General features: G+C 38.1%; 1 protein-coding gene across 1 annotated transcript in view; it reads left to right on the top strand.

The window, feature by feature from the left end:
- The window catches only part of UBE2U (ubiquitin conjugating enzyme E2 U), a 60,644-nt gene extending 44,541 nt beyond the window's left edge, over window positions 1-16,103 (top strand). The window contains exons 9-11 of the mRNA XM_057310602.1: window positions 89-170; window positions 9,365-9,459; window positions 15,495-16,103. Of these exons, the coding sequence (XP_057166585.1) occupies window positions 89-170; window positions 9,365-9,459; window positions 15,495-15,682 (365 nt within the window). The 3' untranslated portion in view covers window positions 15,683-16,103. The remainder of the gene's footprint in view (window positions 1-88; window positions 171-9,364; window positions 9,460-15,494) is intronic.
- The last annotated feature ends 650 nt before the right edge of the window (window positions 16,104-16,753 follow it).

Below are 16,753 nucleotides of genomic sequence, written 5' to 3'. Positions count from 1 at the left end.
TCAACTTAGTGAAAAGTAAATTATTTTAAACTTTGAACTATTATTAAAGAATGCATACACAGCTCCTTTTTCAAAACTCTAATTTCAGTGCTTGAAGATCCAAATTTTATTGTAGAGTATTATAAATGGAAGAAAGCTGAATTAAAACATCCTAAAGAATGGAATTTAAAGTAAGTACTATTGTATTAACTTGAAATATCTATTACTCTACTTTCTACTGTCTAACTGAATCATCAGAAGAAATATTTGGAAATAACAATGGATGCCCTTTTCTAAACATAAGAACAAGAATTAGACGTATCATTTTTCCTTTCCTATGAACCCAGGTGGGAAGCATCTTTGTTACTGTTAACCTTAGAGATATAAGTTATTTGACCAGCAAAATGGGTTTATTCAGGGATAGCAGAGAATAGCAATTTGGGATTTGCAAGCTACATCAAAACCACAGGGCAAGTCCAAGAAATATAGGAAGAGGAATGTCACTTTATAGAGAAGGCAGTTGGGAGCAGTTGTTTTGAAAGGAAGTCCATTGAAGAAAAGCAGTGTTCAGGATGATGCCTGTTCGTTATTGGCTGAGTTGTGGAGTAGTCAGTTTCTTACAGAAGATGCAATGTACATCTTTCTCTGTTGGTATCTGTGATTGAGGATTTTGAGGATTCTTTTCTGTTGATGATTCTTCGGTTGGAGTCTCTAACGGACAGTTCTTGTAATTGATGTTGGGTAGTAGGGCTCCACCTTCTGGCCCCCCAACTCCACTATAGTGAGTGTTCCCTTTATTAGTTTTCACCTATTGACTGCCAAAAATAGAGATGGACATGTGGCACAGTGAAGGACTCTCACAATACCCTCTGCATTAATTCTCTTACTCCCATTCCCATTATCCATATCAACATATGACTTAGAACTAGGAAAGGGGCGCCTTGGTGACTCAGTTGGTTAAGCTGCCAACTCTTGATTTCAGCTCATGTCATGATCTCAGGGTTGTGGGATGGAGCCCCACCTGAGGCTCCAAGCTCAGTGGGGAGTTTGCTTAAGATTGTCTCTCCCTCTGCCCCCCCAACTGCTTGTGTGCGTGCTCTCTCTCTCTCTTTTAAATAAATAAATAAACTCTTTTAAAAAATAGGAAAAAACCAAAACAGAACCCTGTTTATACATCACCAATTAGCTCTTCATCCTTCTCATAGTGCCAGATGTTTTTTCCTCTTCCACAGAGTTTTCATTCAGGAACCAAATGATTTCATCTGATGAGGAAGTATATAGTAAATATGAAATTAAACTATTACAGTATCTTCAGAAATCATTGACTGTTAGACCACATTGAAGGGAACTTAATCTTATCTTTGGTCACTTGAGTCCTAAAGGCAGTTTTTCTTTTTCATCATGCTAGAGCAAACATTGCATCTCAGCTCTGTGATGTTGGCTAGGCTCTAGTACTTATTTATTCTAGTCTGCTTATTTTAAATTACTCAGTAAATATTCTACACAACACAAGGGGAATTAAAGATCCCTCCTCTTTCTTGGCATTTACGTCATTCACCTTACTTTTTAGCTCTTTGGCTTGTTGGCAAAGTGATTGTTTATTTCTAGATGGATATATGGGATTAATAAAAATAATGTGCTGTATTTTGAATTTGTGTAGAAATTGAAGTTCTTAAAAAATATACCTTCCTACCTTTTAACATCATAATTCAGATTGGGTTTTTTGGTTGGATATTCTTTTTTCAGTTGACTTCTGTGACAACTTCCCTTCAAGCCAAAGTGGAGAAAAGCTTTTGCATTCGATACTTTTCTGCTTTCAGAATAAATTATAGGCAGTAGCAAAGTTTTTTAAGTCAGAATTTGAAGGAGTACAGCATGTTTTTTTCTTGAAGCCATGTTTCAGGTTTCATTTAAAGAAAGCTACTTAGAACATAAGGTTAATTTTGCTTTGACATGACTTCCTTTTTTATTTCCTTTAACAGAATGGCTTTGTTTTATTTGATCATCGATTCATTATGTAATGCCAGCATCTCACAGAACCCCAAATTTAGAAATAGTAGGGCTGTGTCATTTTCAACTTATCCATCCACTTCTGCATATGGCTGAAATAATTGTGAGCTGTTTGAGTGCTAGAACATTTTTCCAAATACATTATTTTGAAGTTACAGGTCAAATTATCATGTGCGTGGTTGACCCTGTCAGAATAAAACTCTCACACCTTATGCCATCTGGTGGTTGATGAGAATATATTTAGATCAAATGATACTTGATTCTTTTAAATCTTGGAGTCAATTAATTTAAAAACACTAAAGTTTTTTTAAAAGGTATTACATTTAGCTGAATAATTTTATTGTGGCATAAATATGCAATAGTATGTTGCAAAAATCTAAAGTATGGTGAATCCTCTTTTTCAAATAATTTTTAGAAGTCTCATGTTCTGTCAAAATACAATATAATAAAGTGGTCAGTTCCTAGAGACTCAAGTAGAAAATGTTTGGGCATCTTTGCAAGTGAGTAATTGGTCTCTATATGCATGCGATATAATACCATTATGCATTTCTCTGTTTTAATATTGAAAGCGCTTTGTTTGCACTGAAATTTCCTGTTAAAAAAAGCCAGAAAATACAAATTAACAGTCTTTCATCTGCATAGTGTTAAGGAAAAAGACCTGTCTTTCCTGCTTCATATCCCTCTTCCTAAGGTCCTCCCATCTCCTCATCAATCAAGACTCAATTCTTAAGCCACACTCAGTTCTTTTTTCTCACTATTATTTCAGGACATAAGATCTCGTCACCACTTTGTGCCTTCTGCCTGGGATATCTTTCCCAGCAGGGTCTTTGCTGGTGGTCTAGAATTAGGCTTTGGTCTGGATGAAAAGGTGGAATGTGGAGTCCTTAAGCACAGGGACATGGGAGCCGGACTATTTGAATTTCAATCCTGACTCTGCCAGTTACCAACGCCTTCACAGGACAAGGGCAAGTTATCAGATTTCTTTGTGCCTCAGTTTCCTTATCTGTTAAATGGCAGTAATAACTGTACCTACCCCTCAAGGAGATTGTGAGGATTAATATATTAATACATGTAAAACTCTTCAAACAGTATCTAGTACATAATAAGTACTCAGAAAGTTCACTATTATTCATGCTTTTCCTATTGTGGCCCTAATTCCATTTTCAGACAGAACACCTTTCTTTGGAGGTAGCATGGAGGGAAAAAGCATGGGCTTTAGGGTCAGACAGATCTTAGAGAAATTCTTACCCACTCTCAGCTTGTTTCCTTATCTTGTAAATAGAGATAACATGACTTACCTTGCAAAGTTGTTTTGCATTTGATCTCTTGAGATCATAGATATATAGTCATATAGTGTTGACTTATAAACATTCAATAAATATTAGTTTCTGAGGAGAGGAGGAAACAAAAACACACCCCTCCCAACTTTTCAGGGAATAAATATAGTCTCTGTCAGAAACAGGTTAAAATTGTAACATTTTCTCCAGTTAAAACACAGGCAAGGCCACCTATCATGACCACATTTATTTTAATTCCAGCATACATGTGGTTCTTTTCCCTTTTCCACCACTGTGCTCTCTCCTGCCTAGCAAAGTGCATCACAATGATGGTGTGACAATCCAGCGCAACATCTCTTTGTGAAAGGCTCCCTGAGTCAGGCTTCCGTGTCCCCCCATGCTCTCCTTCCATAGCACTCTGTTGCTGTCTGTTTCGGCATCTGTGGTGTAGAAATTCATCAGTTTATGGAGAATGACCAGGGCAAGGCCATTATTGTAGCTTTCCAGTCTCGGCCCTTAGCACAGTACCCGGAACCTAGCAGGCACTCAGTCGTGTTTGTCAAATGGTGCATAGTTACCCTGTTGACCCACTTAATAGGTGAAATAAATGTGAAAGCAGTTAACTTTTAGAAAAATTAAATGTAGGCGCTGACTTGTATTAAGGCCAATTCTAATAGAAAGATAATGGTTCTATTTGGGGAATTCTAAGGGTGTAGTTATAGAAGAGTGATTGAAAACTGGAAATATAAATGACTGTTATGAATATTTTATGCAAATTCTTAAGTTGTACACATGTTTTTAGTTAGTATTAATAGGAACCCATTGTCATTATAAGCAGCTCATAAATATTCATGAATTGATCATTTGGTTTGGTCATTTGATCATTTCTAAGGCCTTTTTTCCTCCCCTGTTGCTTTGCCTGTCTCTTGACTATTCATGCAAATGCTTTATTTCTATTAAGACATGGGAAAGAATATGAATCTAGAGACTAATCAGTAGTTTGTATTTATTTTCTCTGGAGAAATAGTGAAAGATTCAAAACCAGAAAACAGTGCAAGCTGTTCCTTAAATATTCTTCCTTATGCACCTGTAAAACTGTTTATGTCCTACTCTGTGGCTAATGAATGTTTGTGTGGTAATGGAGATATCTGTGCCAGTAGCCTGAGCTTTGTCAGACAGCAAGTTGTCTAAATAAAAGTTATCAGTTCTGGAGTTGTACCTTCTTTGCAGCTTCGGGGGAGAATATTGCTCTTGTCTATACATCGGGGGTACAGGAGGAACAGGAATGAAATGGCAAAGCACCTCCCGTGTGCCAGGCGTTCTTTCATTTCCTAATGTAATACCGGCCACACTGCGGAGTTGACGATTCCACCTCCAAGTGTAACCCCACAGAGGTACCCATCGGCTTCCTGCAAAGCCGTACCAAATCGGCCCACAGGCCAAGGCAAACCACATCCTTGTTATACACAGACACCCCTTCCAGACAAAATCTCCAGCCTCCCTCTTCATCTGGATTGTCACCCCTGAGTTTCTCCACGGAAATTCTGGAAACATCGATGTGGATAGTATCTACAGTTTACTAATGAGAGAAACATGAGTTTAACCAACTTGACCAAAGTTATTGATGAACACATTTTGTATTTGAAAACTGAAACTAAATCATTTCCTACTTTCCTATTAATATATGCTTATTGAGAGCTTAAATTTTTCAGGTAATGTGAAAATATGGTCTACCCAACTTCAAGCACAAATCAAGTCTACCTTTTGTGGAAAAGGTTTTTTTGGTCAATCTCAAATTCTATTATTAAACAATATTAGCTCCTTTCTCCTTCATAAAACACTCATATTTATAAACTATACTGTGGATATAGTTGTACTATATTTTAAATTAAGGGATTAATATATATTATTTCTAGGTTCCCGTATCTGATTTTGTAAGTGTTTTTAACCCACAAAAATATGTGATTACTATGTTTGAGTCTCTTTTCTCCAGTTATATAGAAAACATTTATGCTGAATACATTAATATAATATATGTTTGTGCTGTCCTTTCAGGACTTTTGAAGTTAAGCATTATTTTTATAGATTTACATAATTATATATTTAATGCATTTTTAAGGAAGAATGCTGGCTTTATTTTATTCCCCAAAGATTGAACCTTGCATGCCATCTTGTGGTTAAAGAGAGAATCAGCAGTAGAATGGGCACTGGAAATGTCCGCTTTAAAATAGAGACATGGAAAAAATACATAGACAAAGTAAAAAAATCCCTTTAAAAAAAATAATTTCTGTCAAGCAACTACTTAGTCTCTGCTTGGATGGTTTTACAGACAGGGAGCTCCGTACTTCAAGGACCATTCAAATATCTGGAATCTCCCATATTTCTAGCTTAAATCTAATACCTTATGATATTCAACATTTCTAGATTTTTTCATTCACTTAAGATTTTTATTGAATATTTACTATGTGTTTTATACATTTGTCTGCAAAACCATCCAGAAAATGAGAAATTATCTCCATTTTATAAAGGGGATATACAGGAAAAGTTAAAATCACTAAGATTGCACCCACCGAAAGTGACCAAGCTGAAATTCAAATGCAGGCCTGCCAGATGCTACAACCCACGCTTCTACCTGTTAGATCCAGCGCCAGCTCAGACACTGAGGACCCAGGGATGGCTTTGGATATGGGTAGAAAGCATGGTTCAAGCCATGATATTGTGGCAGGAAAGAAAGTGTCTCCACTTGTCCTTGGAAGCCACACAAATAAGACTCTTCTTTTTTGTGGAATTATCCTTCAAGTCTCAGAAAATAGCTATTGTGTCTTTTTCCTACTTCCCCTTAAGTTTTCTCTTTTTCTTTCAGAATAAACACACCCAGTTCTTTTAGCTGTTTTTTTTTTAATGAATTCCACATTTTTCATTGTCCACCTTTTATGGATTTAATTCATTTAATCAACTTTTCTCTCAGAATGTACCCTCCAATCTTTACCATGGATTTCTGGTTGTATCACAGAATCTGGTGGGGCATTCTATATTATAAATACCATGACTTAAAGCTGCTTCCCCCTTCACCTCTCCAAAAAGAGGGATTTTGATAGGAGTCAAAAACACATATTGGGCTTTTTTTTTTTTTTAAGAGAATTGTTCCTTTGGTTCTGCACCCACATAGAACATTCTTTTGAGGGTTCTCTCTGTCTTCCTTTCCCTCCCCATCTTCCTTTCCCCCTCAGCACCCTACCCGCCCACCCCCCACTCCCAAATGTGGCCACAGAAATATGATACGTAGGTTAGCTTGGGCCTTAGTTGAGCAGGGGTGAAACTGAGGAGGCTGTGGTTTCCCAGAGGCATATTAGATTGTGTTCCACTTGAAGGGAGAAACAGGAAAGAAGCCAAGAAGTTCTCTTAGAACATGTTACAAAAAGTCAGATCACTAGATGGAAGGGATAAGTTTTATGACCCTGGTTATGTATATAAAGCTACTTTCCAAGAACAGGTAGCAACTTACAGTGCCAACAAAATTATCAAGAATTTAAGATGAACAAGCATTTGGGTTTCTAGTTTTATTTTTTAACTTAATAATTATGAATCTTCCTTTATAGTCATTTAATTTGTATTTCTTTAGTGACACTAAATTTTATCGTTTATGTTTTCAGTTATATAAAGGTAAATGGTTGAATAAAAAAAGAAAAGATTAATACTTGTATAGTGTTTTGAAGACAAAGACTTATCAGTGAGGGATAAAAGGTATAAATCAAGTTATGTCTGCTTGTTTTTTAGGGGGGATGGGAGGATTAGACAGAGAGGGAAAGAGAGAATCTTAAGCAGGCTCCATGCCCAGCACGAAGCCCAATGTGGAGGCTCAATCTCATGACCCTGAGATCACGACCTGGGCGGAAATTAGGAGACTGACGCTTAACCAACTGAGTCAACCAGGCGCCTCAGTTACGTTATTTTCCAAAATCATATTTGTCCTGAGGAAAATAAGATTCTAATTGTTTTTTGTTGTTTCTGTTTTTTGTGTTTGTTTATTTGTTCTGGTACTCACACAATGGTTGCAGAGGGCTAAAAATAGTGGGTGTTCTTGCTAGTTAGAGTATAAGACCTCTTAATTCAAGGGGACATTGAAGAAAGACTTCAGAAGGGTCATGCCTTAGGGCTATGTGAGCCCCCCAGTAAAAGCTGTTGTACACCCATAAGAAAGCTTCAATACAATCTTTGAATATATCAAACTGGTTTGTGAGATACTGAACTGCATGCCGGAGCAATGAACAGCCATATTTAAAATAATATACAAAATTCCCCCAGCAAAGTAAAATTTACAACACCCAGAATCCCATCCAAAATGACCAGCCATGCAAATAAGCAGGAAAATATAATCCATAACCAAAATAAAAATCTATCAATATAAGTAGATCCTCAAATAATAGAGATGATGGAATTAGGAGAAATGGATTTTATTTTATTTTTATTTTTTAAAAAATTTTATTTATTTGACAGAGAGAGACACAGCAAGAGAGGAAACACAAGCAGGTGGAGTGGGAGAGGGGGAAGCAGGCTTCCCGCTGAGCAGGGAGCCCGATGAGGGGTCCGATCCCAGAGCCCTGGGATCATGACCTGAGCTGAAGGAAGATGCTTAACTGACAGCCACCCCGGCGCCCCTGAGAAATGGATTTTAAAGCAGGTATTATTCATCTTATAAAATGTACTCAAGGATTTTAAGGTAATCAAAAACACAAGAAACAACAAGTATTGATGAGGACGGAGAGAAAAAGGAACCTCATGCACTATTGGTGGGAATGTAAAGTGGTGCAGCCACTGTGGAATACAGTACGGAAGTTCTTCAAAAAATTAAAAATAGAACTACCCTATGATCCAGTAATTCCACTACTGCATATTTACCCAAAGAATAGGAAAACACTAATTCAAAAAGATATATGCATCAATATGTTTACTGTAGCATTATTTACAGTAACCAACTATGGAAGCAGCCCAAATAGCCATCAACTGATAAATGGATAAAGAGGTGGTATAGATATATACAGTGGTATATTACTCAGCCATAAAAAAGAATGAAACCTTGCCACTTGAACCAACATGGATGGATCTAGAGAGTACAGGGGTAAGTAAAAGAAGTCAGTCAGAGAAAGACAAGTACCATATGATTTCAGTCATGTGTGAAATTTAAGAAACAAAACAAATGAACAAAGGAAAATAAAGAGACAAACTGAGAAACAGATTCTTAACTGTAGAGAACAAATGGTTCTCAGAAGGAAGGAGGATGGGTGAAACAGGTGAAGGGGATTAAGAGTACACTAATCACAAGGAGCACTGAGTAATGTACAGAATTGTTGAATCACTATATTGTACACCTGATACTAATGTAACACTGTATATTAATTATACCAGAATTTAAAAAAATAAAAAGAAACAAAGTCAGCATTACCTCAATAACAAAACCGAAGACAGTACCAGAAAGAAAATAAAAACCCCATTACAGATAAATACACCTCATATACATTGATGCAAAGATTTTAGCTAATTGAATCCTGTATGTATAAATATAATAACATAAATGTAATAATAATATAATAAATCATTGTGATAATTATACATGACCAAGTGGGGTTTATGTCAAGAATGTAACCTTGGTTTAACACTTGAAAAATTCAAACAATATAAAATAGAATAAGAAAGAAGAATCCTATTATCATCTCAATAGGTGAAGAAAATTGCAACACCAGTCCCTAATTAAAAAAAAAAAAAAATCAGCCTCTGGAACTGTGAGAGAATGAACTTGTTACGGAAGCCCTAGGAAACAAATGCACCTTGCCTTACCAGTTGATGCTTTTATTACTTTTACAGTGTTCATCTTACACCATATTTGTTTGTTTTTCTAATGACTACTCTGCTAGGAACATACTGGAATAATTTCCATTGACCATCGCACTAGCGAACACTCAGAATGGCACCACAATCAAATCCCGCTGCTCTGCTTGTCTGTCTGATTTGATATGTTTGCCTTATCTTTCTCAAAAGTAATGTACACTTCCCAGAATTCATTTGGAAATTTAGATGACTTCTTCTTTTTCTCATTCTAGGTATGCTGTTACCATGGCTCGGCTGGCTAGAGAGAGTAGAAGGCCTTCCAAAGCCAATTATCCGACTGAAAGACTTCATCTCTGCCCAACTCCAAGTACATTGAATTCAGCCTATTTGTTTTGCTTTGTTTTTAGAACTAAAATACTAGTCATAATAATAAATGTAAATTTTTTTCAGTTCAGATAAATATAAATCTTTAAGGCCTTATATTCTTCTTTTAAGTTTGCTCTCTTTCTGACTAACAAAATAAATTCGGTAAATTACTTAAATAGGAATTGGAGCTTGGAAAAAAAATGAATTACTTACCCTTTGAAGCTCACCACCCTTTAATAGGTTAATGTACAACAAGGCTAAGTTTCAAGGCGTATAAAAGCATTCAAAACAAGAAAAATACCAAATAAACTGATCCCTAAAGATCACTGTAGATTCAGAGATATATGCAATATGGCTGAAAAGAAAGGAATAATGTTGGTTGAATTGTTTTTGTGATCTTTTTTAAAATTAATGTTTTTTAAAGACATATTTGGGGGTCGCCTGCATGGCTTAGTTGCTTAAGTGTCTGTCTTTGGCTCAGGTCATGATCCCAGGGTCCTGGGATCGAGCCCCACATCAGGGGGAGCCTGCTTCTCCCTCTCCCTCTGCCACTCCCTCTGCTTGTGTTCCCTTGTTCTCCCTCTCTCTCAAATAAATAAAATCTTAAAAAAAATACTTGGGATAAGTTGAAGGAGGGTCTTGAGCAGGAAAAAAGTTGGTAATTTATAATAGAAATCAGCTATATAGAAGGGAAAGTAAGACATTTGGAGTCAGAGAACTTGGGTTTAGATACCAGGTCTTGTGCGGTTACGAGAAAGGCTTTTAACCTCTGAGTTTCAGTTTCTGCATTTTCAGCCAGTACTGAGTACATAGAAGATGGTCAGTAAATACTTGTTTCTAATATTCTGTCCTAACACACAGGATTCTTGTGACTAAGTGACTCCATGTATGTAAACATTCTTGTGAACAGGAAGGTACTAAAAGTCTTAATTATCACATTTGCTTATCCCTGTCCTTCAAATCAACAGCATACACATGCCAGGCACAGGCAGCAAACTTCATTCAGTGGTTTTCTAAGAGCCCTGTTTCCATATCTCTGACTACGTCTCCCTGGCTCAAATTCTACTTCTCTTCTTTCTTCCGGTTTTGGTGCACCACTCAGGGTCCCTCAGCCGACTTAGCAGCCTCGATCTTCTCTATTCCACTGTGTCTGCTTCTACATTTCAGGTTACCGGCAAGCCTTGGTAAGAAACGTTGCCTTTTCCAGCCAGACTCTGCTTCCTCCATGAACTCTCTGCTCTCTACAATCTTTGTGCTCCCCACATCTGTACCAGTGGAAGAGATCTTTTGGTTCAGTTGATGATTACAATAATTCCTGTTCATGCTTTGTCAGACTTTTTTCTACAGCTCACATCTGCTTATGTTTTTCTGAGTCTAAAATCCTTTTTTCCTCCATTTTGTTCAAGGTAAAATTTATGCTCTTTGACATGGCAAAGTCCTTAATGCTCTAATATCCTATCTGCCTTTTCAGTGACATCTCTTCCCACTCTCCCAGTCATACCCTAAACACCACACTGACCTAGTGGCTCATGACTATTTCCTTTCTCATTTGAAAAAAATTTGACAAGTATGCTGTGTGTGGTTGTTGTTGTTGTTGTTTTTATCCCCATTCCAAACACCCTTTGTTCCCTTCCTTTCTAGTACCCACTCATCCTTTGAGATTCACCTCAGTTATTACCTTCTCTAGGAAATTTTCCCTGTGAGCTATTAAAGCACTTCTGTCATTCCAAATCATTCCCTATTTTCTATGTAACAAATCACCACACACTTAATGGCTTAAACAGCACATATTTATTGTTTCACGGTTTCTGTGTGTCCAGAGTCCAGGCATGGTGTAGCTGGATCCCCTGCTTGGGATCCCATAAGCTATGATCAAGTTGTGAGCTGGGCTGCAGTCTCATCTGGAAGCTTGCACAGGGAAGGGCTGCTTCCAAGCTCACTAAGGTTGTTAATGGAATTCACTTCCTTCTATCCTTAGGACTGAGGCTCCAGCTTCTTTCTGGCTGTGTGCTGAAGACCTCTTTTATCTCCTAGAGGCTACCTGCAGTTTGTTGCCATGTGGGCTTTTCCAACATAGCCCGCTACCTCATCTAGCCAGCAAGGAGAGTCTTTAGAGCAAGTCTGATGGCAAAAATGGAGCCTTATATAATATAACATAATCATGGGAGTGAGATTCCACCACCTCTGTCATATTTTATTGATTAGAAGTAGGTAATAGGTCCCACCCACACTTAAAATGTAGGAATTTACATAAAGATGTGAACACTGGGATGTGGGGATCATGAGGATCACCTTAGAGTTTGTCTTCTACACATGCTATGTTATATAAGTCTCTTTACTGCCATTCTCCTTAAAAAATGACCTCCTGAGGAAAGGGGCTGCTTACCTCTCAATGTGCCACAGCACAGCACTTCATCTAGCTATTCAGTGCTCATGAATGAATGAGTGAATGAATACTAGAGTAAAGTAGAGTTGTTGTGCTTTTAGCAGCTCTGATCCTGGAAGAAGGTAAATAAACCTTGACAAGTGAGAATAGTAAGAAAGGTGAGCTAGAGGAGAGAACACTTCAAGGAATGTCTAGAAACTGATTAGATCTCCAGTGCTGAGCCTGTCATCTTTGAAAATGGGTTAAACTATATTTTGTGTTTAATCTTACTACTAAGAGGAGAGACTGTCCATAAGAGGTTGTAGTAAGTTAGATTATTGTTCAGAAATACTATCCATAGGGCATCTAGGGGGCTCAGTCAGTGAAGCATCTGACTCTTGATTTCCACTCAGGTCATGATCCTAGGGTTGTGAGATTGAGCCCCGCATCAGGCTCCACACTCAGCACAGAGTTTGCTTGAGTTTCTTTCTCTCCCTTTACCCCCCACCAACATGTTCACTCTCTCTCTCCCCCCCCAAAATAAATAAATAAATCTTAAAAAAAAAAAAAAAAGAAATAGTCACTATCCTGTTCCATCTCTATAGGCAAAATGTACTCTCTTGGCATTGAATTCTACCACGTGACTTGTTTTGATCAGTGGAATATTGGTGGTTGTGGTATGCCCAGAGTTTGGGAATGGCTTGTGCAATTTGGCTTGCTCTTTTTCACTTCTCCTATCATCATAAGAACATGCCTGGACTAGCTGAAAGATGAGAGCCATAGCACTGAGCTTCCCTGGATAACCTTCCCAGCCATCCCCAACCCAGATAAGCCAATCTCTGATGGACCTGCAGACGTGTGATCTGAACAAATGCTCCTTGTTGTATGCCACTGAGATTTTGTGGTTGCTTGTTATGTAACAATAGTGAACTTATACAGCGTATGAAAGGGAAGCATGCCTCGGTTGAAAAAAGAATGAAGTCTGTGCTCCTCTTTTGTAGAGGGGGTTAGCATATCATAGTTGGCTAATGAGAAAAATTCATCAGAGATTTAGGAGGTGGGAGGGAGGAAGAGGCCATTAATTCCTGAGAAATTGGCAGTTTCCTCAGACTGTAATTTCATGCAACTATTCACAAACTCTCACTTTACAGATATGATGGATTCACAAATACCTCCATGAACTCTCAATTTTTGTCCTACTTTGGGTAGCTAGATATGTACAGCTTCTTCTGTCCCATGAACTCCAGGTTTTTCCACGTCAAGCTAAAGTAGGTAGTGACTGCTTTTCCAGTTCTCCAGCTGCAGCCTTCCAGACCTTCACTCCCCCACATCTCCCCACACCTGTGTAATCCCTATTTTCTATATTAAACTCCTCATTCTTGTATTAGCTATAGTGCCTCTGTTTTCCTAACTGAACCCAGACTGACACGGAAATGAACGGAAATAAACCATGTGGCAATAATCAGAGCTCACCAGTCAGAACAAATTTTAATAACTTTACCAATTAAATTAATTTCATATTTTAAAAAATATATATAAGAGTTTCCAGGATCCATCCCCGGAAAGGCATACAAAGTATACCACAATTAGTGTTCGTGCTTTCATAAGTTATTTTGTTAATATAGAAACAGAGTTCCCACCTTTATTATTGATTCCAACTAGTAAATCCAAGGTTTCGTGGAGGGATTTATAATACTTAAGATTTTTCTGGAGGAAGGAAGTTCAAACTAATATTTTTTCTGTGTCATAAGGAAACATTTTTATATTTGTTTTACATTATGCTCAGCTACTCTAGCCAGAATTTCTTTTTATGCTTCTGAGGAGGTTTTTATGGTTTGGGGTTTTGTGGGGTTTTTTTGGTTTTTGTTTGTTAGTTCTTGTTTTTAACAGAGCAGGAGCTAGAGGGCAAATGGTCCAAGTGATTGACTCTCAACATTCATTCCTGGCCAACAACTGGTGTCATTCCATCATGATAATCCCATTTCCCTTGCCAGGAACTAGCTTAGGAACAGCGTGTGACACAATTCTGCCTGAGAGGAAGTACACTGAGGGTTTCAGGAGATGGTTTTCCTACTCCTAAAAATGAGACTCTGGAGAGAAAGACCCCTTTTTTTCTCTGGATGTTGCTATGTCTGATGTGAGTAATAGAATGGCTATAGCTCTCTTGCTGTGAGTCTGAAGACCAAAACAACACCAGAGATGGGAAAGCAGAGCAGTGGAAAGAACTGGGCCCTCGTGGTATTGTTGAGCCACTGAATCATTCAATCCTGCCCTACCACTGACTTTCCTCTTCTGTGAGATAAGACATTTGCCTATTTTTTAAACTGGCTTGAATTGGGCTCTGAATCTCTCAAACCCCAAACATGTAAATTCAGAACAGCCCAAACATGATTAGAAAGAACTGTAGTTAGTCGATCAGTGGTGTGTTCCTAGAAAATAAAGTAAGTTTTCTCAAAGGAAAGACAGAATTTACATTTAAACCAATGAAAGCTAGAGATTAATATTAAAGTACAAAACTAAAACCTCAATTATTAGAGACCTCTAGATTCTCCTAGGATAAGGGCAGTTGTCTAAACTCCTAGCTCTCTACAAGTCTTTCTATAAAACAAAGAGACTAAGAGAACAATCCACTCATAACCCTTGTCCATAGCACAATTAGAAGGCAATGAATATTACAAGGTTTATTTGATATGTAATTAGGGAAATGAACATATGAGACAACAGAATTTGTCCTGTATCCCTTACTAGGCAATGAATTAGGTGGCAACTGTAGCATGATTAGGGTTAAACATTCCTAGAAAACAAGTTCCCTGTGCTGGGTAGAAATATTGAGCAATATAGATACTGTATTTATATTCTTCCTCTAAATGTAATTAGTTTATTTCCCTGTTTACAAGACCTATAGAAAAAGATGAATCTTCTTTGCATGATATAGGAGGCTTTCCTAATCTGGCCTCAGCCTAAATAGCCAGCCCCTCCAAACTCTCCACTGTAACCCAGGGAGGCATTTGTGATCTGATGGACCTGCAATCAATTCTTATTAGGTGGGTGTCCTTAGACAAGTTACTGTAGGTCACTCAGTCTCAATTTCCTCATCTGTAACATAAGGATGGTAATACCTACCTGTCACAAGGGTCATATCTAAGTTAAATAATATTATCCATATAGACTGCTTAGCTCAGCAGCTGGATCAGCATAAATGTTGATTACTCTGATTCCCTCCAAACCTGTCAAGTACTCTTATACCTTTGTGCCTCGGCATGTGCTGTGTTCTCAGTCTAGAGTGCTCATACCTTCCTTCTTTGCCCTTGTCTGTTCAGCAAACTGCCCCTCCTCTGTCAAAATCCACCTGTTTGCACTTCGACACAATTCTACCCTTGTGCTACTGAAGCACTCACAGACACTGTTTCCCTTCCATGCCTACCGGTGCTTGGTGGGGACTCAGTAAATACACGTTAAATGAAGGAACTAACAAAGCATTAAAAAGATTGACCAGAATGGAAAGAATGATTTATGACAAATTAATTGCAAAGTGTAAAATTTAGAGAGTTTTAAAAGGTTGCTTGCATTCACTACACGATCTTAAGCACTATACCACAAATGCAGGAACACATCTCTTCTCATTGTGTTCCCTGCCATGTCTATTAATTTTTTTATGTTTCCTCTTACAGTTCAAAATTTTGCTGACTCACAGACTGAAATGAATATTGTCATGAAGACTGATAGAACAAAGGAGAGACGGAGGAGTATAACTTTACCAGATGGTGATAAGGTGAATGAGTCATGGGAAGAAGAAGTGGAAGACCTGGTCGCCTGGACCAACACTCTTGATACAGACGTTTTAGAAGAGTCAGCCTGATGCTCCAGGTTTTAAAAATGAGCAGCCTCAACCACAGCCTGGTTTCATGAGGCAACTTTGGAACTTGGATTCCATTTTTTTCAAGTTGGTCTCATGCTCTCACATCAAGTACAAGTTAGAAATATAAGTACAAATCAGTGAATATGTTTCTTTGAATTTGTTGAGCCTCTACTTCATTGTTTGAAGGTAAGTGAACTGAATTAGGGATATTCATTACAGCACTTCTGTCATTGGTATTACCCCCACAGTTGTTAGGCTATGGGATGCAAGTTTTTACAGACAGGGATAGGATATGAGTCAGGAAGACGCTGGGATTGGAGGGGAGCACTCAGGAGCATCAGAGGCTGGACATTAACCAAAGAGAGGGATCTTTACAGATGTCTACATCTGCCTAGTTTAGTGTCATGTTTCCTCCATATTCAAGGGAAGAGATGTCATCCATCCACCAACGTTCCTCTTCTGTTTTCCCCCAGAAAACATGTTCTGTTCCTCTTTGACCTTATCCTCTCATAGTCTCATATCTTTATTTTCTTCCTCTCTTTTTGCTGCACTGCCTCAACCTGCAAATCTACTTGGGTCTCTCCTATTTTAAAATATATCTCCACCTTTGACCCTATATTTCTACTTGCCTCAGCACTATATTTTTCAGGGGCACCTGGCTGGCTCAGTTGGTGGAGCATGGGACTCTTGATCTCAGGGTTGTAAGTTTGAGCCCCATGCTGGGTGTAGAGATTAAAAATAAAATCTTTAAAAAACAAAACCAAACACTATATTATTAATATTTTCTCAGTTATGTTTATTGATAAAATCTATCTTTATTTCTTAGGTTCACTTCCCATTTGCATTCCACTGAACAATAAAATCTGTCTTCTGCTTATATTACTTGATTAAAATTCACTAGGATTGGGCACCTGGGTGGCTCAGATGGTTAAGCATCTGCCTTTGGCTCAGGTCATGATCCCAGGGTTCTGGGATGGAGCCCTGCATTGGGCTCCCAGCTCAGCATGGAGCCTGCTTCTCCCTCTCCCTCTACTATTCCCCCTGCTTGTGCTCTCTCGCTCTCTCTGTCAA

This window comes from Ursus arctos, unplaced genomic scaffold (assembly GCF_023065955.2).
Source record: "Ursus arctos isolate Adak ecotype North America unplaced genomic scaffold, UrsArc2.0 scaffold_12, whole genome shotgun sequence".
Lineage (NCBI taxonomy): Eukaryota > Metazoa > Chordata > Mammalia > Carnivora > Ursidae > Ursus > Ursus arctos.
This window is presented reverse-complemented; position numbering and strand designations above follow the sequence as displayed.